The sequence below is a fragment of the Rutidosis leptorrhynchoides genome, chromosome 1 (genome assembly GCF_046630445.1).
Source record: "Rutidosis leptorrhynchoides isolate AG116_Rl617_1_P2 chromosome 1, CSIRO_AGI_Rlap_v1, whole genome shotgun sequence".
NCBI classification, from domain to species: Eukaryota; Viridiplantae; Streptophyta; class Magnoliopsida; order Asterales; family Asteraceae; genus Rutidosis; species Rutidosis leptorrhynchoides.
The window spans coordinates 636,892,031-636,914,302 of NC_092333.1; the positions used below are offsets into that span (position 1 = coordinate 636,892,031).

Sequence of the window (22,272 nt, forward strand, 5' to 3'; positions counted from 1 at the left end):
ATTACATTTCATTTGTTTCTTAATGACAACTCTTAAAATTATCATTACAAAATCTCAATAATAGATAAAAAATTTAAATAATAAATAATAATTATATTTTTAAGAAATTATATTTATATGGTCATTGATAATTCAATCACTATTTTTGATCAATTCATCACACATGTTCATTAAAAAGTTGCACCGTACAACTGGTTAATGAACAAATATGGTGCATTTATTAAAAATGATGGTGGAAGTGTCACCATATAAGACGACTCAAATTTATCGATATGTTTTTGTAGGATATATGAATTTTAAATTACTTTTTAGGTCACCAAACTGTGACTTTGTCCAATTTATATCGCCTAAAATTAATCGAAAAAACCGTAACAATAAGCGAATAAACATGTATTTATAAGCGAATAAACATGTGTTTATATACTAATTTTTTTTTAACGTCAGTTTGGGATCACCTAGGGAGGACTAAACCACCAACGCGTTCATCTCCTGTAGTTGCATAACCCGCCCCCAACTACTACCCTGAAGGAAACCCGGGCCAATCCGAGATTGTGGCCGGTAAAACCCCCTCCCCACTGCCCTTCACTAAGCGAAATGCGACATAGGTGGATACTTCAGGTCAGACTAAACATTATATACTAAAATTATTTATATTTATATTGTTATAGTAGTTTTATCCAAATACTTGAGTATTTTTCTTCTTTTACATATTTTCGGTTTAGTTTTTACGGAGATTTGCTATATATGAAACAAAATATTAATTAATTTGAGTAGCATACATAGTCATTTTCAAATATAAATAACATACAAAAAGAATATGATATTTTTTTTTTTTTTTCAATTCGTTAAACCATCTAAAAGAACGACCCTAAGTCAACTTACGTTTGCTACCTTAGGAAGTAAAAAGGTGGATTTAGGCCTCGCTATTATAAAAATAAATCACTAATTCTCCCCTGAGATCCGTTATGTCAACCTTGTGACACGACAAACAAACCTGACTTTTTGAGCGATATCAACGGGCCAAATTAACGTCAGTGAGCTCCAGTGACTAAAATTGTAATTTTTTTTAAACCCTAGTGACTAAGCTTACAAAAAAAAATAAAAAAAAATCATAGTGACTAGACTTGAATGATTTGAACAAACCATACTGACCATCTGTGTAGTTAAGTCTTATCTTTATATTATTGACTCAAATTCAATGGAGGGCCGCCATGGGCCCATGGCCCTCTCACACCATAGCAAAGTTCCACATGCCAGCAAGCTAGTTTGGATCGAACTTGAACACACCGTTGGGTTTTTGTAACTTGCATTTAAAGGTGATCACCTCAACAAATGAGAATCACACCGGCCCATAGCTACAGCCTGCAAATAGAAAGTTAAAAGTAATTTTTTTTTTTTTTTTGAATGGCATATCGGCATCACCCATAGAGGACTTAACCACCTTTGCGATCATATACCACCACACGCGCACTAGGAGGAAACCCAAATCGCCACAACCCTGGCAGTGCGGTTGAAGGTTGGAAAAACCCCTTCCGAGAAGCTAATTGCTGCCAATACCAATTAGATCCCGGCTCTTGAAATCGAACATGCGCCTAATCGTTAAGGACAAACATGCCGCCCCTTCGTATACCACTCATTGATGTTATAATATTATGAGATAAAATGAGTTGATCACCGGATTTTATAAATCTAAGAAACCTTTGTGAATAGGTGGTGTTCACACAGCTTCGCATCCACACAAATTTTGAGCGATGTTGTTGACCTTCGGACACAACCATAAGATTTATCGATTATGAGTTCGCTCAAAAAATTGAGTGAACGAGTAAAACAGACAAAAAAAATTCAAAAAAGTGTATTTTGTTATCACTTTTAATTTCGCATATTATTAGGACTTAACTTTATTTAATGGCATAATTTTCAAGCAGGAGGTGAAAAAATACAATTAAAAAGTGACTAATAAGACTATGCCATGCACATATATCAATTCACACTTCAAAACGGTACTTAAATTCAAACACAATGTATAATTCATTGCCATAGATCAAAAGTTGAACTACAAATCTAATATAACTAGTTTGGAGGTCCGTGCTTCGCTACGGAGACCAAATCCACATACACATATAATTTCAATACTTTTCTTAATCAATAATAAATAAACGGGTTATAAAATAAGGTAAATTATAAGTCGACTTCCAAAAATAGATAAAAATAATCATTACCTTTTGTATATAAGATAAAAATATAGGTAAAAAGTAAGTGGTTAAATGGTAAAGTAATTAAAAAGCATAATATAATGAATGTAATGTTTTAAACTGTTTATTTTTACCTAAAGACTATTAATATTGGACCGAGGAGTAACATATAACAATATTTTATAATACTTAAAAAAGTAAACAATTTTTCTATTTTGTATGTAATATTTGTATATGTTCGATTTCATATTGGCCGGTGGTCTCCTTGGAAGCAATCTCTCAACCCGTCAAAGAGAGAGATGACTTTCTCTGCTTTTGTGAGTGTTTCACTTGGGGTTGAAAAACGACTTTTCTTTATTGAAGGATAAATGAAGGATTATCAACGTCCCACCTCTCCTATAACCCATACATGTGGGATTGAGTTTTGTTGTTGTGTTGTTGTGTACACCAAATTTTATATTTTAAAGAAAAATTAAAGAAATCATTTGTTCAATTACTCAACCAACGTTTTAACCTCCAAAACCCACCAATGGGCCTCTGGGCTGACCCGTCTACTAAAATCCCTAATCAGACTATATATTATACAAACAAAATCACTTTTCCATTAATTAACTTATTTCTCCAGTGTTCTTTCCCCCTTCTTTCATCCCATATACCACATTGTCCTTCCCATTCTTTTCTTGTTATTCTTTTACAATATTGAAGGTTTCTAGATCTGTTGTATAATCCTTTTAAATACACGACTTCATTTTAGTTAATCTAGTTCGTTTAAAAATTATGCTATGGTGTGTGTGTATATATATATATATATATATATATATATATATATATATATATATATATATATATATATATATATATATATAGTTTTTCGACTCAAATTTTTGTTTATATATCGATATACATAATATGTATATTTATAGTTGCAAAATACAGAGCAACTGTGTTTATCTATGGATCTATATTTTATACTCCATTGTGGTAAGAAAAAAAAATTCAGAGCAACTGTGTTTATCTATTAATTTATATTTTATACTCCATTGTGGTAAGGGAAAACTCAAAAGATTTATATTTTATACTCCATTGTGGTAAGCGAAAAAAAAAAAAAAAAATTCAGAGCAACTTTGTTTATCTATGAATTTATATTTTTATACTCCATTGTGGTAAGGGAAATTCAAAAAAATAAAAGGGGAAAAAAAATTTTGCTACAGTAGCTACAGTGGTTGCTACAGTAGCTACAGGGGAGGTGGCGCGGTATGGTTGGTGGGTTTTGTCCATATTTAGTATGTAATATAATATAATGTAATGTAATGTAATATAATATAATATAATATAATATAATATAATATAATCTCTCATGTGTCTAATTATGACATTTAAGACATAAAACTGATGTTTAACACCATAGAACCAATTTCTAAACTGGTAAGTTACTGGTGAGCCTCAACTTTCTTCTTTGTCCAGAGCCTGTCAAGTGCACTGTCAACATCTCCCTACAAAAATTAATGCATAAACATGTTGGTAGATGTTAATATAGCTTATAATTTCCGAATATGCTAAATATTTAAAAAAGCATACATGATTACATACAAACATAAATTCTTTGTAATTTTGACACAAATCCACTTATTAAAGCAAAATCTTAACAAGCTTAACGGCACAGTTCGTTATTTATATGCCAACACAAATGTAATGCAACTATAACAATACAGGTAAGGTAATCCAAAATATAACACATAGTCAAAGGGGAGTGATCCTCACACACCCTTGTTTGATCCATCCACACTTTTTGTTTAAATATGACTATAATACCCTTAAGTAGGATGAGTTAGAGGGTGGATGGTGTAAATTATTGAGAGATAAATTAGTCACATTTAAGCCAAAAGTGTGAATGGATCAAAAAAGAGTGTGTGAGAATCACTCCCCATAGTAAAAGAACATGTAGTGTTTAAATGTTTAATATCAACAGATAAAAGGACATAATTTTTCTGAAGCCAGTAATTATTCATGCATTGAAGTGCCAATATAGACATAATTACATAAATAAGCGATCACAAACAGTAAACACGGACCATTAAAAATCCAACATAGATGAAGAGACATACCTGGGCACGAACAAAACCACAGAGAGCAAATGTAGAGAACTGGCCAACATATCGGCCGGACTCATCGAGATCACCAATGTTAATTTGAACAGATGCATGATCCTTTGAGGTGATCAACCGATTAGTAGCAGAGCTGCCAAACAAAAAACATCTAGTGAAACATGTACATCTACAAAAGACAACCAAACACGTAACATATGTATTTACGAGGACATACCACTTCCTTGGGATGTAGAGATCCATGTTTTGACCTTCTTCGTTCTGCATCTTGGCGAGTTTTTCAGACAACGACTAATTTCACATATCAATAACTAATAAATAACCACACGAGATATTAAATCTCCAATCAAAATGCATATAAGTCAATATCTGTGCAAACAGATAGTCATACACAAAGTTCAATACATTTTCGATACTTTATACACACATCTGAAACATAAAAAACATCAATCAATTTATGTATCTGCAAACCATTTCATTAATAGTTGGTCTAACTCAAACATCAATTGGTCTACCATCATTTTCAGCTTATGGTTGTATTCATACACTTTGTAAATTCAACATTGCTTATAAAATTAAGTGCTAATATAAGCACTTTTGTGTTAATTGTAACCAGACATTCAAAAGTTCTTATTAGCATAAACAAATAAGCCACTTTAAAAATTAGTTAACTTGTAAGACCTTACTAGCTCCTCAATTGATATACAACAGTAAACTCATAACAATAAGAATTTTAAGTAAACTGCCAAGTCTAAATAGTGTATCAGAAATCAAGCTATATGAAATCAAAAAGTATAAGTACATATATAACAGATTAAGGTATTGAAACCCTAACTCGATCACCGTAATTTGAATCATAAATCAAGCAAAAAAAAAAAAAACATTAGGAGACCTTGAAATCAACGCACTCGATAAAGCAACTGATTATTATTATTATTATTATTATTATTATTATATGAATAATAACAGTAAACAAAATGAGTAAATAGTAGATGGAAAATAAAAGTGTAGAGAATACAAACCTAGATTGGAAATTAATCGGGTTATATGAAAGCACTCTCTTCTGCTGCTACAATACGGCTGTGTTAAAGATATGTAAAACCCTAACTACGATTTTCTAATACTCCTCGGTCCAAAAAAAAAATAAAAAATCCAATTTTACGTTTTTTTATTTTAAAGATGAAAAAAAGGAAAAAGTTGTATATTATGTAGTACTACGTAGTTTTTAGGAAAATTCTACTATAAGATAAAAAATTTACATCAATTTTTTATTTTAGGTAATCTATATTTCGTTTAAATGATTGTTTTATTAAATTAAATGTTATTTAAAAAGAGAAGTCTAGTTACTTTTAGATTAGAACTCCGTAAAAAAATTAACGATACTTCATTTTTTAAAGTAAATCATAACGAATATATGCAAGCATGATAATTGGTACATACGTGTGCCGTTAATTTTCTACGATCATATTACGAATATAACGAAAATTAAGTAAATATCCAGTTCGTAAGAATAATCATTTACGAGGTCTTCCATATTCACAGGTAATTGTCAATGATCAGACTTGCATATGATTTACTTAAAATAGAGTATCGTTAATTTTTTGACGGAAATCTAACTTAAACATAACAATACTCCATTTTTTATTTACATTTGATTCAAGTTTTATTTCATCGAACAGAATGATCTATTTATAAATCGTACTCCATACTAATTTTTTGCAACTTGTAAAAAATTCTGTTTTGCCATCTTATTACATTAATTTTCATTTTATCATATTTCATGTAGTGTAATTGTATGTCATATCCCTTTCACATCCTCCTTTTCCCGATGGATTGGCTTGGGCAAAGATACTCTCGTTTGGAAAGACATTTGGCTACCTAATTCGTCAAACAACCTTGGGTCAATATTTCCAAAGCTGTTTGCATTAGAGGAAAACAAAAATGTTTTGGTTATAGACCGGCTAAGAAATTCATTGGCAGGCCTAAATGGGTTAAGGATGTGGAGAACAAATTTGCAGGGAAGATCACATGATGAACTCCATAATCTTGCTCCTCTTTTACAGGCAACTCCACAACTTTCGAAACTTAAATGTGTGTGGTCAGTTCACAGTAAAACGGACGTCTCATCTGATCGATAAGGTGATTCTTGATTTAGAAAAAGGGGATGATACGAGACAATGGCTTTCGTGTCTTCGAAAAAAAGTCAACATCTTCATTTGGCGCTTAAACTTATAGAGGTTTATTCACACAAATTGGGCGACGGCATACAATACCACTTTAGTCCAAAAATTTAAGTATTTCATATACCTAGGAATTAATAACGTCATAGTCATATTATAACTATGTTAGAACTATGCATATGCTAGAACAAAAATTATATGAAAAATAGAAAAATAATCTGGGAGGCAGATGTCCATTGCTCAACAAGAAACTTGTTCTCTTAACTAAAGTGATTCACCTTATTACAATCAATCTAAAATACACATAACTAAATACAATGATGTATGTGCAATTGTGTACATGTATGACTTTAACTACAAATATTACTTACCTCCTTTGGAAGTTAAGTTTTGATATACAATATGCAAATAGAGTAGCAAGAACAATAGGCCATAGACCAAGAATAACATACACCAGTGGTAACTGTTCATGGTGATACCCAAAGTAATCTCTTAAGAAGTCTTTAACAGATTTCGTCCCAATAAAAGTATCGATATCTGTTTGCAAGTCACCATATTGCGATGTAAGCAATGCATTCAGTGACCATGAAGTAGGAGTCAGATAATACAGCCATATCCACCACTTAGGAATTTTCTGCATGAACAAAATAAATACAAATAAGCTTCACAAAACACGATCATTATAATTTATAAACATATATTTGGAAATTAATTATTAATATGGACTTACTGGTCGAGGAATTATGAATCCAGCAAACAAGTTAAACATGGTGTAAAATGCAGACTGTAAAATGGCAGCTACTGGAAAGCTTGGTGTCATGGCAACAAGGAGCATGCCCAAATAGGTGAAGTACATCAATGTGCACAAGAATGTATAAAAGTACCAGAAAACCTTATAAGCTGACCAATAATATCCAATCATAGGATATGTGATGCCCACGAATGTAAGTGACTGGATAAACAGATAAGGAAACTCGATTGTCACCTACAAGAAAAAATCAAAACAATTTCTTTATCTGCTATAAAGTACACATATATATTGTTTATTTTGTGATTTCCAAGATAAATGGATTCAGATTTAAATCTTTAAGGTTAGGAGTGGCAAAATGGGCGTTTGGGCTGGTTTGATGGGTCAATTGGGTCGGGTCTGGTCGGGTTGACCTCAAACCTTTTTTTAGTTAATTTCTACTAACTGATAAGCTAAATATAATAGTTTAATTACAATAATAATGCAAATAATAAAAATAGAGAGATTTAAGAGCTTCTGTGCATTATTAATGCGTTTTGGGTGGCTTTCGACCCGTTTGACCCTGTTGTATAATCCACTTTTAGCTTGCAATTTGTTATTTCAAAACACAGCCCAAATTGGTCCATATATAAATGAATAGGTCAATATAACTGCCTTTGATCATAAAAGATACAAAAGGATTTTATACCTGTGCAAGAGCATAAGCCCATGATGCGTACATCCCAGAAAATCTTTCTCTATACAGAACAGTTCGTTCCATTGAAACATGCGGTATAACTGAAGAGCAGTTGTTTATGCCACTAAAAAGCAATGCTGAGTACATCGATCCAAGGATATTGAATAAATTCTGAGCACTATGTCTGTCAATTATAATATCAGATGATTTTAGGGTATAAATCCAAGAAACATAAAAAAGCCAAGACTTTAAGAAATATATGAGTGCTTAAAACTAACATTTTTCTTCCTTGTTTCCAAAAGAGTAACCCGAAAATGAAGGATGCGAAGAGCATATGCATGGTACGCATCAAATTGTACGAAGGGCTTCTCCAATACGACAAGCGTTGTTTCCATAAACAGGCTTTGAACTGGCTCCAACCATTTTGTGAAAAAGCTGTTGGAAAATACAAATCTTTTGAACCAGGTGGTGGTTTGCTGTATGTTTCTACAAACTCCTTATTTCTCCTAAAAAATTATCAGACATATAAAAACACGAGTTAAATTGGAATGTGGAGACCCAGAAAAATCGAAATCATAATGTTTTAAGGAAAAGAGATAAAGGGAAGGGCATTGATGGTGAAGGTAATAATAAGACACATTCCAAAGATATAATTGAAACAAACAATCCTTTTTATGTATTAGTAGATGATGAGGGTAATGGTGATTGATGTTAGGATTGATAATACTGCTCCGAAATCAGGGTATTCTACATCTTGTTAGTTTCTTACTTTATATCTAGTATAGGTCCTCGAGTTTCGCTCAAATTAGTGTTTCTCATGTTGTAATCCTCGTTGTATCATTTCCTTATCAATAAAATTATCTTGCTTTTCAAAAAAAAAAAAAAAAAACACGAGTCAGATAAAAATTAAACGCTCAAGATCTCAAAGCAGATATTGCATTTAACTGAAAACTAAATATTCTAATGCCCTTCCATTAAACTTACATATTAAAGGGGTAGGGATATAAAAGTCATGATTTTTTTTATATTCAAGGTGTGAAGGTGTAACTTACGTGTACAAAGATGAAGTAGAATAGATCTGTGCAAAATCGACTCCGAGTGCCGCTTCCATCGACGGCGAAGTAGCCTCTAACATCCATGTTGCCGGATTATAGTTGTCTTTAATCTTTGGTACCCCAGAAATGCTCTGTTACAAAGACATATAGTGTAAGTATACAATGAAATTAGTGTTCTTATGCTCTACCATAAATTAATGAGTAACTAACCTCAAAGTATTCAATGACGCTACTTGAGTTCTGACCCAGTGGCCCACAGTAAATCATACGTCCACCGTTTTTCAATAGGATCAACTGCAGAAACAAGGATAGAGAAATATTAATATAATAATAGACCTTTTATGTCAGACAAAAGAATGAAAATTGATCTCTTTATTACCTCATCGAAGGATTCAAATATGTCAATGCTCGGTTGATGAATGGTACAGACAATTGTTCTTCCTGTATCAACAATATTCTTCACAGCTCGCATGACAATGGCAGCTGATCTAGCATCCAAACCCGTCGTAGGTTCATCCATGAAAATAATGGAAGGATTAGCCACAACTTCAACAGCAATCGTGAGTCGCTTACGTTGCTCAGTTGATAAACCATTAACTCCAGGAACACCAACCAATGCATCTTTTATGTCATGAAGTTCTACTGTTTCCAGAATCTGTTCTATAAATTTCTGTACATTTCATAAAAAATAGCTTTGTCACAAAAAGTTATTCAAAAATTAATGTTTGTGACTATTAACATTTGAACTGTATATATCATACATATTTGGTTTTGGAATCAATCCCGGGATGAAGACGAAGCCAAGCAGAAAACACAACTGATTCGTGTACTGTAATTTGGGGAGAGTGCACATCAGTTTGTTCACAGTAACCCGAAATCCTAGCAAATGTTTTTTGGACTTTTGGATACCCTCCAATTTTAATCTCTCCTTCAATAATGCCGCTCGTTTTTCTACCAGAAAGGACATCAAGAAGTGTCGTTTTGCCTGCACCACTTACACCCATCAATGCTGTAAGGACACCAGGTCTAAATGCCCCTGTGATATCATTAAGAATTCTAAGTCTGTCCCCAGTGAAACCGCGTTGTCTCATTTCCTGTCAGAACAAAAGCAATCCATAACAATGTTTGAACAACAGACACATTATAATTATGTTCAAAATGTTTCATTTAATGAAATTAATTATGATCAATTACCGGTGGGGGCTCGACGTGGTAATGTAGATCCTGAAAGGTAACCGTTAGTGGTTCAAAAGGTAACACCAATTTTCCTGCAAGACAAGAGAATGAATAAGTTTTTTATTGTCATATAAAAGACAGCTTCATCAATCATAATATTCAGTTTAGTCAAAAAATGTTTCGAGTATTATAAATCTATAGGCGAGTTCTTACCTTCATATGGCTCTGCGACGGCAGTGGTGGACCGTTTATTTGTTTTATTAACCATTTCAGTCTGGCCTTTGGATTCATCATTTATTTGTACTTGAGATAATCTTTCCTTTGAAATAATGGCACGAGTTCCAGGAGCTGGAAGTATTTGATTTTAATAACATGATTAATTGAACAATATGGCACTCATTATGTGAAATATTTTCATCGAGTACAAGAATCATTGAGTTACCCTTCAAGAAGCTTAAAGCCATGATGAAGCCTATGTTGAATAACAGCGCAAAACCCAATAAGGCACCAAGTGATATCCAAAAATAGTGATCTTTAAAGTCTAGCCCACGATTTTGTAGAACTTTTATTCCTAAGGTTGTGTTTGTAGTCACGATTGGCTTGAAAAAAAACAAATAATATACGAGTGAGTAATATATAAACTAACTCATAATCCACGAGACAAGTGTCAATTAGATTATATTGTCACAAAGATATAGTTAATCTTGAATATAAAAATCGGTTCTACTGAAATACCTTGTTCCATCTGGGAGAATGAAATTCATTCACTGCAAGGCCTATTTCACCATATGACAGAGGACAAGCCCAATATCCCCACTTTAACCAAGCCGGCATTGAATCTGCGAAACCAGTTCCCGTTAGTTTAGTCTGAACGTCTTTACAAGTTTAAATATAAATTTATGCAGATTTTAAAAAACTTACTGTGTGGTAAGATGAAGCCACCAAATGATAAAAGAAACAATATAGATATACTACCCGCAGTGGTAGAAGCAACCACTGTTCTAAACACAGATGCAAAGAATCGGAACATAGATACTGACGAGAAGTGCATCGCAAAATTTAGCATTAGTTGACGGAAGAACCTATAAAGCGCAATAGTGGAATAATTTCAACGGTTTGACATATATCTATACCAATGAATATCAGGGTGCGTTTGATAAAACTGAATGATTTAGTGCTGAATGGTTCAGAATCTAAATGAATCAAAGCCTCTGAATAAAGTTTGTTCTGAATGAAAATAAGCTGTTTGATAATCATTTAAAATGAACAATATGAACTGAGTAAAATTACCTTATTAATGTGTAACATGAATAAAAAATTTAATTTAGTTGTTGGTTAAGCATTCAGGATATGATTTGAGGAGAATATTACCAAAAAGTTAGGCTCTTAATGGTTAAGAGAGAGTTTCAGCTCTGAATGGTTCAGCACTGAATTCTGAATCATTCAGCACCATATGTCATTCAGTGGTCAGAAACAAACACGCTGAATACTGAATGGTTCAGCATTCAGTGTTGAACCATTCCATTAAGAGGCAAACAAACACACCCTCAGTCTACTTAGGCGTGTGCATGGTACAGAACTAGATCAAAATAGTTCGGCTCGGTTCTGTCATGAGTTCCAATTTGAAGCAGAAAGTCGGACCGAGGACCGGACCATATATTTTCGGTTTGATCCGGTTCGATTCGATTATTTTTGGTATTATTATCGGGTTCGGTCCGGTTCGAACCAAAGACCGAAAAAATGGCAAAATGTGGACCGATGACCATACCGAAATAGTTCGGTTCGTTTCGGGATTGGTTCGGTTACTCATTATTGGTTCGGTTCCTTAGTTTTTCCCGCGATATGCACACCCCTAAGTCTATTGATGTCACTTAATGAAGAGAATAATGAAATAATTTGTAAGATGCTGACCTCTCTGGTTCAGGACTGTATCCGATAACGTAATAAGTGAGAGATGTCCAAATAATGGCTACAAACACCGAAAGGGGAATCTTAAGAAGGGATGCAGGAATCGCGTATGCCCAAGCCGGGTAAAAGTAAATATCTCTCTGTTTATAGAAAACGGGAAGTCGTGCAACCGTCATAGACAATTCTGGGAACCCGTCAACTAGAAGAATCACGAGTGAATAAAAAAGTGAACCGAGATAATAATTGGCATCAATTAAATCAACATTTAACTTAGTTCGGATAAATACAGTCATTGTGATTACTGCAATAATGAAGAGCTGCATGGAAGCAACGTACATAATTAGACAAGTTACAATACATAGAAAACTAACACAAAATGATAGTTGTAATTTATAATAGTAATTAATATAGTTGTACCTGAACGAACTTGAAGATGTAGACGAAAGAATTCCTTTTCATGAGAAGAATCTCCCTAGACATGCAGGCTTTAAACAAATCCCATTTTGAAAGAGAATACATATCAAAGGACATAGCGTTTTCATGGTTCTGCATTCTAATGAAGGGTTTCGAAAGATCCTCGCTTACTTGTTTTCCAAAATAAGATTCCTTATATTTCATAGATAATGTGTGTACAGAGACATAATTATATGCTTCTCCAGGTCGGTTCCAATATTTTTCTTGATCTTTTCTTGAAACAACCTGTAAATCAGACTATATTACATGAAAATCTTGCTAAAGAAACAAGTTTTGAAAATGGCATATCAGTTGAAGTAGATTATGATTACCTCTTGAAGGAAGTCAGCTACACCTTTTCTCTCGGGGCATTTAAAACCAAGAGTCTCAAAATAGTCTAATGCGATACTGCGAGGTCCATGATACACAATCATACCTTCTGCCATCAGCATGATGTCATCAAACAGATCAAAAGCTTCTGGTGATGGCTGAAGAAGTGAAATGAGTACAGAAGCGTCTGTTATATGTGCCAACTGCTGAAGACAAGCGATTATCTGATATGTAGTGGAGCTGTCTAAACCATTTGATATTTCGTCCATAAATAAAGCTTTTGTGGGACCAACAATCATCTCCCCTACAAAGAACAATAGATGTTAGAATCTGTTTAAATGAAGGTAGCAGTTGTAATATACGCATTAGTTAGTTAGTTAGTTAGTTACCTGTGGTCAATCTTTTCTTCTGACCACCAGAGACTCCTCTCCTCATAGCATCTCCAAACATTGTATCAGCACATATATCAAGTCCAAGAATCTGGGAGCACGTGTTAATGTTAGTAAAACTTACATATTGTGCATATTAAAATACAAAACAACATACGAGGCCATATTTTGTTAAATAAATTACCTTCAAAATGTAGTTTGTCTGAAGAGTTGTCTTTAGTCCTTCAATGGAAGTTGACTGTGGAAATCAACAATGGTTTAGTGTATGACAATACATATACATATTACAATATATAATACGTTTTAGTAAAAGCATTTTACCTTCATGAAGGTGTCTACATCTGGATCTGGAATAATTCCTAGTTCTTTTTCCTTCCTACTAACCTCGAGCATAATATCTATTCAAGAAAAATCAATTTCAATTAGAAAATAAACTATATGTTGTTTATTGTATGCATGAAATAGGATATAAGCATACCTGCACGGTTTCCAGTACCCTGACAACGGGATGAAAAATCGAGCGTTTCCCTCACAGTCATCTCAGGGATATGCAAATCAGTTTGGCTTATGTAGGCGGAAGTTTTCTGGGGGACAAACTCATCTAGTTTGTATCCATTGTATGTAATTTCACCACTAATCTGTTTTATACAACGAACAATCTTTAGTGAATAAATTTCAAATATTGTTTGTACAGATTATTATCAATAAATATAGGAAAAGGGAAGTCAAATACCTTGAGAGATTCATTTAGGTTCCCTGAAAGTGCTTTCAAAAAAGTGGTTTTCCCACATCCTGGAGGACCAAGAAGCAGAGTCATCCTAAAAAGTAAAACCAAAGGTTACGCCGTTCACACGCAAGCACACACACACACACACACACGCACGCAAACAAAGGTTGATGACTGACTGCAGTATTGAATAGATTGTAAATTTGTATCCCTACCTTCCTGGCTTAATGACACCACTGATATTGTTCAAAATAGTTATCTTAGCCCGTTTAGACTTCAAACCAGGTATCACGAAAATCCCCTTTCAGAAAAGAAAAAAAAAAGAAAAAAGAAAAAAAGAATCAGCTTTGAAATATAAAAATCAAACGAAATAGAAGATATCACTACATGAAATTAAACATATGGATACTATTAAGCTTGATCATAATTTTGATAACAAACGGATCAACCAAATTAATAGATCATCAAATGAAGATCAATTCCCTAATTGACAAACATATTATATACGACGAGCGTACAATATAAGATTACAGTCAAAGTTAGACACTTACGGAAACAATACTTTGGAATGAGTTCCAAAGAGTTGGAAGAGGCTTTCCACGTACGACTTTACACTCAGCGTCTACAGAAAGATTCTTATATCTTACCTCCACAGATGGAAGTTTTATACCAACTCTAACAAAACAGGTTTAAACTAACTGTAAGCTAACATCAAACGAGGGCATATAGTGCAGATATAAATTATATAAATTGAAACACCAAAAAAAACCTTACTTGTCTGTTCGTTTTCTAAGTTTTTGCAATAATTGTAGGTTGTCATTCTCAATGTGTCTAATGAGCTTTTCAATAAACATGTGTCGCTCAGGAGCAGCGAGTTTTGTGACATCAACCACCTTTTTTCCTTTAATATCATCGTCTCCATTTTCGTCATCAAACAAAGAAGCCCTCAAACGGTTATACGTAGGCAATCTATCGATCGCACCCCACTTTAAAGGAATATCGTCTGCTTCATCATTATATCTCCCAAAATCTATATCTGAATTAGTACGTGAACTAGAGAAATTACGAAGGAAATATCTTAAACTTCTTCTCATCTCAGAACTCATTAGTAACATTTCATCTGAACCAACTAGTTGAGCCATGTTGAATGGCTTTGTACTTTTGATGTGACCGATCAATATATGTACAGAGCACACGGTTTACACACACAAATTCATCGTACGCATAACATGTTCATACACATTAGATATAGAAGCGGACTTTGTTCATTCATATGGTGTTAATGGTATGCATCAAGCAATATGCATTGACTACTTATTTAAAGTTCTTAAATAGAGAGTGGAGACAACATGTGTATAACTTATTACATTGAAGAAACGGTCTGGTCAATAAAAGAATTGAGAATTCGTGTGAGGGAGACAGTTTAACTAACCTTATTTCCAGCTATATATCTTGTCAGGGAAGAAATAATAACCACAATTTTTACATTGAATTGAGTAAAATAAAAACTAGTAATACAGTTGACTTTCTTTTATTATAATTAACTCAAACTAATTAAAAATTTCTATTTTCCATCACCATCATTGTTGGTGAACAATTATGTCAACTCTTAACTTCTATATGTACGTTGAATGATTAAAAGATTCCGTATGGATATGGTTCTAAAGAAAATTTGTTTGTCCGACGATTATACCGAACGGACACGCTTAATGGCATATATTACCAATTTAACCTTCTGTACATTATACTCTATGACCGTTAATAAGCCCCATACCTCACAGTCGTGGGATTGGATACTGTTGTTGTTGTTGTTGTTGTTGTTGTACTGTTTGATAAGTGTTACGATTACTAGTAAACAAAGTCATGTTGAATAAAACATTAGAAAACTAAGGGCTATAATAAAGACCTAATAATCCAGTGGTCCTTTAAGTATACAAAGGTGCATGTTATAAATATCGTTCTTTATGTCGATATTTGGTTAACCAGATGGATCTGCAATACAAGCATTACCATCAGCATAACAATTAAATCTAAAACAAACCTCCTAAGATTGTCACAAATATCATTTTAGCTTACTTCATTGTATAGATTAACTCACAACTTTGTATGTTCATCAACAATATAATATATAGCTTCAACAGAGACAAACAAGCTCAGCAATCAACTTTATATTATATATTATATTATATATTATATAATATATAATAACATGATCATTTTGACATTCATTCTCACTCAGGCATTTTCACAAACACCTAGAAGGCTTATAAACCAATTCAATACAAATAAAATCTCATCAACTACAGTAATATATTTTTTTGGAAAACTATCCATAAATTCATATGAATAGAACCAAAATCCACTTACAGTGTCTAGTAAAATGATAGTTTCAAACTGCCAGGAAACAAGAAGAAAGATATAACCAATTCAGCGTTAAAGCATTCAGGAGCTTTTATTCTGTAGAGGTGACAAACAAACCGCCAGCTGATTCAGCGTTAAAGCATTCAGCACCAATGTTTACATTTCCCGCAAATTATCGACCTTCAAACCAGTGGCTGAGGGGGGCGAACACCAAATGATTTTATTAGTATATTTTTAATTTAATTTTAATTTTAATTTTAATTTTAATTTTAATTTTAATTTTTAGAAGTTATGTATATGTATTGTATTGTATTATCTAAAAAAGAAAAAAGAAAATACGGAGTAGTATCTAAAACATTTAAATTTATTTAAATCTGTATATGTATTAAGATCAATAACAATTAAGTTAAGCTATCCACTATAATAATATAAAAATATGGGACGAGAGACTCTAAGTGGCACGTAATCATAAACATGAATATTGTATCGTGAGATTTGAAAAGATTTGGGTGGATTTGCATTTCAAAACCCACTACATCGTGTGTTTGGTTGAGGGATTTGAATTTACTTGGGATTTCAAAATTCCATAGACATCAAATTTCAAAATCCTTTTTATTAGTAAGAGATTTTGAAATCTCATGTTTCAAATACTTTATATTTATAATTTTCGTCTATGTTTACGTTTTAATATTTACGTTTACGTTTTGCGTTTTGTTTTACGTTATGCGTTTATATTGTGCGCTTACCTTGTGTGTTTACGTTGTGGGTTTACGTGTTGCGTTTACGTTTTACATGTACGTTTTGTGTTTACACTTTATATTTTTAGTTTCGTTTTACATTTACTTTTGCTTATTTACTTCACGTTTGCGTTTTACTTTTACGTTTATGTTTTAGATTTATGCTACGTTTTATATCTACGTGTAACTTGACATGCACGTTTACGTTTACCTTATTCGGTTACGTTTTAAATTTTACGCTTACGTTGTACTTCACGCTTATATTCAAATTTTACATTTTACGGTTTACATTTTGCATTTTATTACAAATACTAGGATTTCAAATCCCCGAATCAAATACATAATAAGATTTCAAATCCAAGGTATTCAAATCCCATATAATTTGAAATCGTGAGATTTCAAATCTCCGAACCAAACGTCACCTGAAAGGGTGCGTTTGAATCGTGAAATTTGGAGAGATTTAAGGGGATCTGCATTTCAAAACTCATAAAATCTTGTGTTTGGTTGAAGGATTTCAAATGCATTGGTATTTTGAAATCCTATTAGTAAGGGATTTCAAAATCCCTTGTCATATTGAAGGATTTAAAAATTCCGTGTATCTCATCTTTATGTTACAGATTTACTATTTACGTTATATATTTACATTTTACGTTTAAGTTTACGTTTTAAGTTTTGTGTTTTTGTTTTACGTTTTGTGTTTACCTTTTACGCTTTGTGTTTACATTTTACGTGTGCATTTTGCGTTTTACGTTTTTTTTCTTTTAATTTATACATTTTTGTTTTGCATTTGCGTTTTACGTTTACGTTTTTATGTTTTAGCTTATGTTTACATTTGCGTTTTACGTTTAGTTTTAGGTTTGCGTTTTGCGATTTAGGTTTACGTTTAGTTCGCATTTTACGTTTGCGTTTTGCGTTTGCGTTTTACGTTTACATTTTAAGTATTCATTTTACGTTTTACATTTTTGTTTTACGTTTGTGTTTTATGTTTGCATCTCATGTTTAGTTTGTGCTTTACGTTTACCTTTTTTTTTTTTTTTTTTTCAGTTTGCATTTTTACATTTGACCTTAATGTTTTATATTTTGGATTATGTTTACAGTTTATGTTTACGTTTTACGTTTGCATTTTGCGTTTGCGTTTTGCGTTTACATTTGCGTTTTACGTCAGGTTTACATTTTATTCTTAAAACCATTTATAATGGGTGTATGTGTGGGTTTGTGGTGTTGGGGTTTTTTTTATTTATTATGATGTGGTTGTGTGAGTTTAAAATGTGTAGTAATGGTGGTGTGAGTTTGGGTGTTGGTTGGCACTGTTATGATGATGTTGCTAAATATAATTGAGAGTTGAGTAAAGAGGAGATAAAAATAATTAATATAATAATAATAAAAAATTTTGTTTTGAGCCAATCACAAGCCACGACCGTGGCTTTCACCGTTATTTTCCCACGCCTGTGCATCTAACGCCTCTACTCACGAACCATTACTTAATTTTTTTTATTTTTATTTTTATTTTTTTTGCTGTGGCTTTTGCCATGTAATGATCCCAGGGTGTAGGTGCGGCCCGTTACAAGTGCTGTAATGTTTACATTTTAAAAATCGGTGAATTTCTAATCCCTAAACCAAACACATTATAGGATTTCAAATCCTAGAATTTCCCAAATCCGTGAGATTTCAAATCCACGAAATAAACGCCACCTAAATACGGGTCTATATAAAATAAATATGACTAAAATGATATATTTTGATCATATCTCATTCGTAAGGACTTTAAATCAATTGTTTAAAAGTTTAAACGTTCATAATTCAAAAGTCTACGAGTCTCGTTTATTACTCAAAATTTTGGGGCTCCTTTCTCCTAATAGGATTTGCCCTTTCGCGTTAAATAGACTTAACTAGAACATGGTCTGGGCCCGTTTTGCTGGGTCAAAGTGTGTTGCGGGCGGAGTAGTTATCGTTGTACAAAAATATACGTTTTTTTTTTTGTTAAAAACCCCTATTGACTTTAACAATAAAAAACCGTTAAACCTATTTACTATGCATATAATTTTTTTTAATAAATCAAATTCACATAATTTAGTTATTTATTTACACAAATAAATAATTGTTAAACATAAATAATAATACAACGACAACAACAAGAAATCTCAATCTCGCATATGCGAGGTATGGGGGAGGTGAGATGTAGACAACCATTCCCCTATCACAGAATAAAGACAAGTCATTTCTTCACCTGAAGTGAAACACTCACAAAAGTAGAGAAAATCATCACTCTCAATGTTCTATGGATAGATGGATTGCTTCCAAAATGACATACGGCCCATAAATAGAAAAAAAAAATTAACAATAAAAATAAAAAATGAGACGTCATAAAAATGATATAATCAAATTTCTATGGTTTTAATCATGCCTGGAATTCAATTTAGGCTCTAAGCGACAGTCAAATAGTCAATAAATTGACGCTTGTTTTTGACTCGATTAATAGAGTCAAATACATAAATAATAATACTCTATTATTATGTACGATTCATTTATATACACTAATTAATAGTAACATGTAATAGAATTTTGTTAGAAAAATTTAAAAATATTATGTCACTATCTCACTTGCTTACCATGTGCAAGGCATGAATTTGAAAAGAATAAAAGAGATGGCACTTGATTGTAGCTTTCCTGGAAACTGAAATTTTTTTGTTAAGTGATAAAAAAAAAAAATAAAATAAAAAAAATGACTAACCATCATATAAATATAAAGTATTTAATTTAATAAAGTGGACTAAATTAATATTATTCTCGGATCACATATGGGTCAAGTATACTACCGTGTCAAGAGAAGAATGCACCAATCAAATCCTCTCATCCTTTACGTAAATTAGAATATAAAATAAATAAATAAATACATAATAAAATAAATACTCGTAATAATAATATTAACCGGTTGATGTGGCTAACGATATTTGTATAATTTAATTTAATATACAAAGCCATCAGTAAACGTAATTGATTTTATTTTTTAATCAAAATCCAAAAGAATTTAGTATATGTATATATGCATATATGGATATTTACGGAGTACATAAATGTAATTTTAAAGCTTATAGTTAGAAATCCGTCAAACTTTTGACAAGATATCGAAAGACTACTTCAAGTTACAAGTCATGTGAATTATTCGTTTATAGAGTCAATGTTGTTATTGTTATTGTTATTATTGTTATTATTATATTATTATAGATGATAATGATAATGATAATGATAATAATATATATATGGATATTTACGGATTACATAAATGTAATTTGCTTAGTAATCTGTTAGGCTTTTGAACGAGATATAGAAAGATTACTTAAAGGTACGTGAAAGATTACTTAGAGGGCTCCCAACGGTCCGCCCAGGAGACCCGCCCAGGACCGCCGACCCTGGGCGCCGATGGCACCAACCCCGCCCAGGTCCCGCCCAGCTTGATTCGCCCAGGTCTTTTACTATGTTGAGCATATTTGTGGACGTAAACGGATGAGAAAAAAATCGAATTTAACTCCCAACGGCTACTTCAACGGCTATTTCAAATTAATTTTTTTTCTTTTTTACACTATATATACACACCAAACAATATTTTTACATACACAAACATACATGTTAAATTAATACAAGCTTATTTTTAAATTCATGTTGTTCTTTTCTTATTCTTTGGATTCTAAAAAATGCAGGTTAAAAGGTTAACTGGAAAGGATTTGCATTACAAGCTTTTATAAAGTCAAGGGACTCTTTTTGGACAAAGTATTTTGTAGTAGCTTAATGGACTTGCAGATTGGGCTAATCTATTACTTTGGGCTCAAGGCATTTTTTCATCATATATATTGATATATCCAGAGCTAGGGTTGCAAAACTTACACACACACATTCTATTTTTCTGTTGATCATCGTCTTCTCTCATCCAGCAACCCTAATTTTGATATTATTCAGTTTTCTCTTCATCTTATTATACAATCACTCTCTGTGATTGTAGTTTTCTTAATTTGTGAGTTCTGTGAGTTGAATCAGATTAAAACTGATTCTTCATATTGATGTAATCAATTTTAGATTAATGAATATTGGTTGAGATCGTGTTTGTTTTCATAGATCTGTTTAATTTTACATGGTATCAGAGCGTAGGATTGCTTGATTCGTGTTCAATTGCTGCGTTTTCTAGGGTTTGTTCATCTTTTCTGTTGAACAAAGTTTCTGGAAGGTTTTTTGGTAATTTATTCTCTTTCATCATCTTATTGGGTTCGAGTTTAGATCTGTGGCATCGGTTATTGTTTTTGTTCGTGATCTATTGAAGAAACCCTAATTTTCCCAATTAGGGTTTGGGTTTTTCAAGTCTTCCGCTGTTTATCTTCTTGTTTCTTCTCCTGTTGTTATCTACAAAGGGGAGTCTCGAATTTATTCGTGTTTTTATACCCATTTTTGACTGAATCACCGTGCCCAACTCTTGATCTGAGTTCATAGAAACTCATGAATACCTGATCAAGCACGGTTTAAGATTCTTGACCTATATTATTGTTGTGTGTTATTTTACTAATCCTGCAGACTGCTTGGTTAGTAACCAATTTTTTGCTGGAGTATTGTAAGTTGTTTCTTTCCTTTACAGGTGTCTGGCCAGCGATTGATGCTGTGAATGTGTTATCTGTGCTTTTAATTCTGTGTTTTTATTGGTGTTTGTTTGTTTAAGTTGCTTAATCTTGTTCTTTTTGGTGATTACTTCTATTTGTTTCTGTTTGTTATTCTGTTAAAATGGCTGATGGTGCTATTACTATGATTATTAAACTTGATTTTGGGGACCCATTGTATTTACATGCAAGTGATACAACTAATGGAACACCTTTTATTTCTATAAAACTAAAAGGTACTGAAAATTATAATATTTGGAGCAGATCTATGTTACTGCTTTGGGTACTAAAAATAAACTTGGTTTTATTAATGGATCTTTACAAAGACATGCTACAGATATTACTCTTCAAAATCAATGGGATAGGTGTAACAATTGTAACATCCCGTTTTCTTCATACGTGTCTTAAGGTACTTATTTAATCATTAGAACGTTTTTATTTCGCTTGTTTATGTGATTAAACGATATAAAGTGTTAACTCGATGTATACGAGATATATTCATATGTATATGTTTGAGAATGTATGCATGTATAAGTATATGCATGGGTTTTGATAGTGTTAAGTCATGTGAGACTTAAAGACGAAGTTTAAACGT

General features: G+C 32.5%; 2 protein-coding genes across 6 annotated transcripts; both read right to left on the reverse strand.

Annotated features, from left to right (window-relative positions):
- Positions 1–1,984: 1,984 nt before the first annotated feature.
- On the reverse strand, positions 1,985–5,432 carry LOC139885669 (small ribosomal subunit protein eS21y-like). 2 transcript variants are annotated; one of them, XM_071869415.1, is made up of 5 exons: positions 5,320–5,432; positions 4,515–4,588; positions 4,298–4,430; positions 3,536–3,685; positions 1,985–2,062 (listed from the first exon to the last, which is right to left on the reverse strand). In XM_071869415.1, the coding sequence occupies exons 2-4, from the start codon at positions 4,562–4,564 to the stop codon at positions 3,623–3,625; spliced, it is 246 nt and encodes an 81-aa protein (XP_071725516.1). In that variant the 5' UTR covers positions 4,565–4,588; positions 5,320–5,432; the 3' UTR covers positions 1,985–2,062; positions 3,536–3,622. The 2 variants fall into 2 exon arrangements, with proteins under 2 accessions (XP_071725516.1, XP_071725517.1); XM_071869416.1 differs by lacking the exon at positions 5,320–5,432 and adding an exon at positions 5,133–5,157.
- A 1,405-nt stretch (positions 5,433–6,837) lies between these two features.
- Positions 6,838–15,081, reverse strand: LOC139885670 (pleiotropic drug resistance protein 3-like). Of its 4 annotated transcripts, none has more exons than XM_071869420.1 (24): positions 14,714–15,081; positions 14,491–14,614; positions 14,155–14,240; positions 13,946–14,030; positions 13,691–13,850; positions 13,534–13,610; positions 13,397–13,450; positions 13,213–13,303; positions 12,826–13,127; positions 12,458–12,739; positions 12,044–12,357; positions 11,054–11,214; positions 10,868–10,971; positions 10,575–10,731; positions 10,390–10,480; positions 10,151–10,229; positions 9,718–10,050; positions 9,336–9,626; positions 9,167–9,250; positions 8,954–9,087; positions 8,180–8,407; positions 7,914–8,085; positions 7,208–7,462; positions 6,838–7,111 (listed from the first exon to the last, which is right to left on the reverse strand). In XM_071869420.1, exons 1-24 carry the CDS (start codon positions 15,079–15,081, stop codon positions 6,845–6,847), a joined length of 4,299 nt encoding a protein of 1,432 aa, XP_071725521.1. In that variant the 3' UTR covers positions 6,838–6,844. The 4 variants fall into 4 exon arrangements, with proteins under 4 accessions (XP_071725521.1, XP_071725520.1, XP_071725519.1 ...); XM_071869419.1 differs by having other exon boundaries at positions 10,151–10,226; positions 10,378–10,480; XM_071869418.1 differs by having other exon boundaries at positions 10,151–10,224; positions 10,346–10,480.
- Between the last annotated feature and the right edge of the window lie 7,191 nt (positions 15,082–22,272).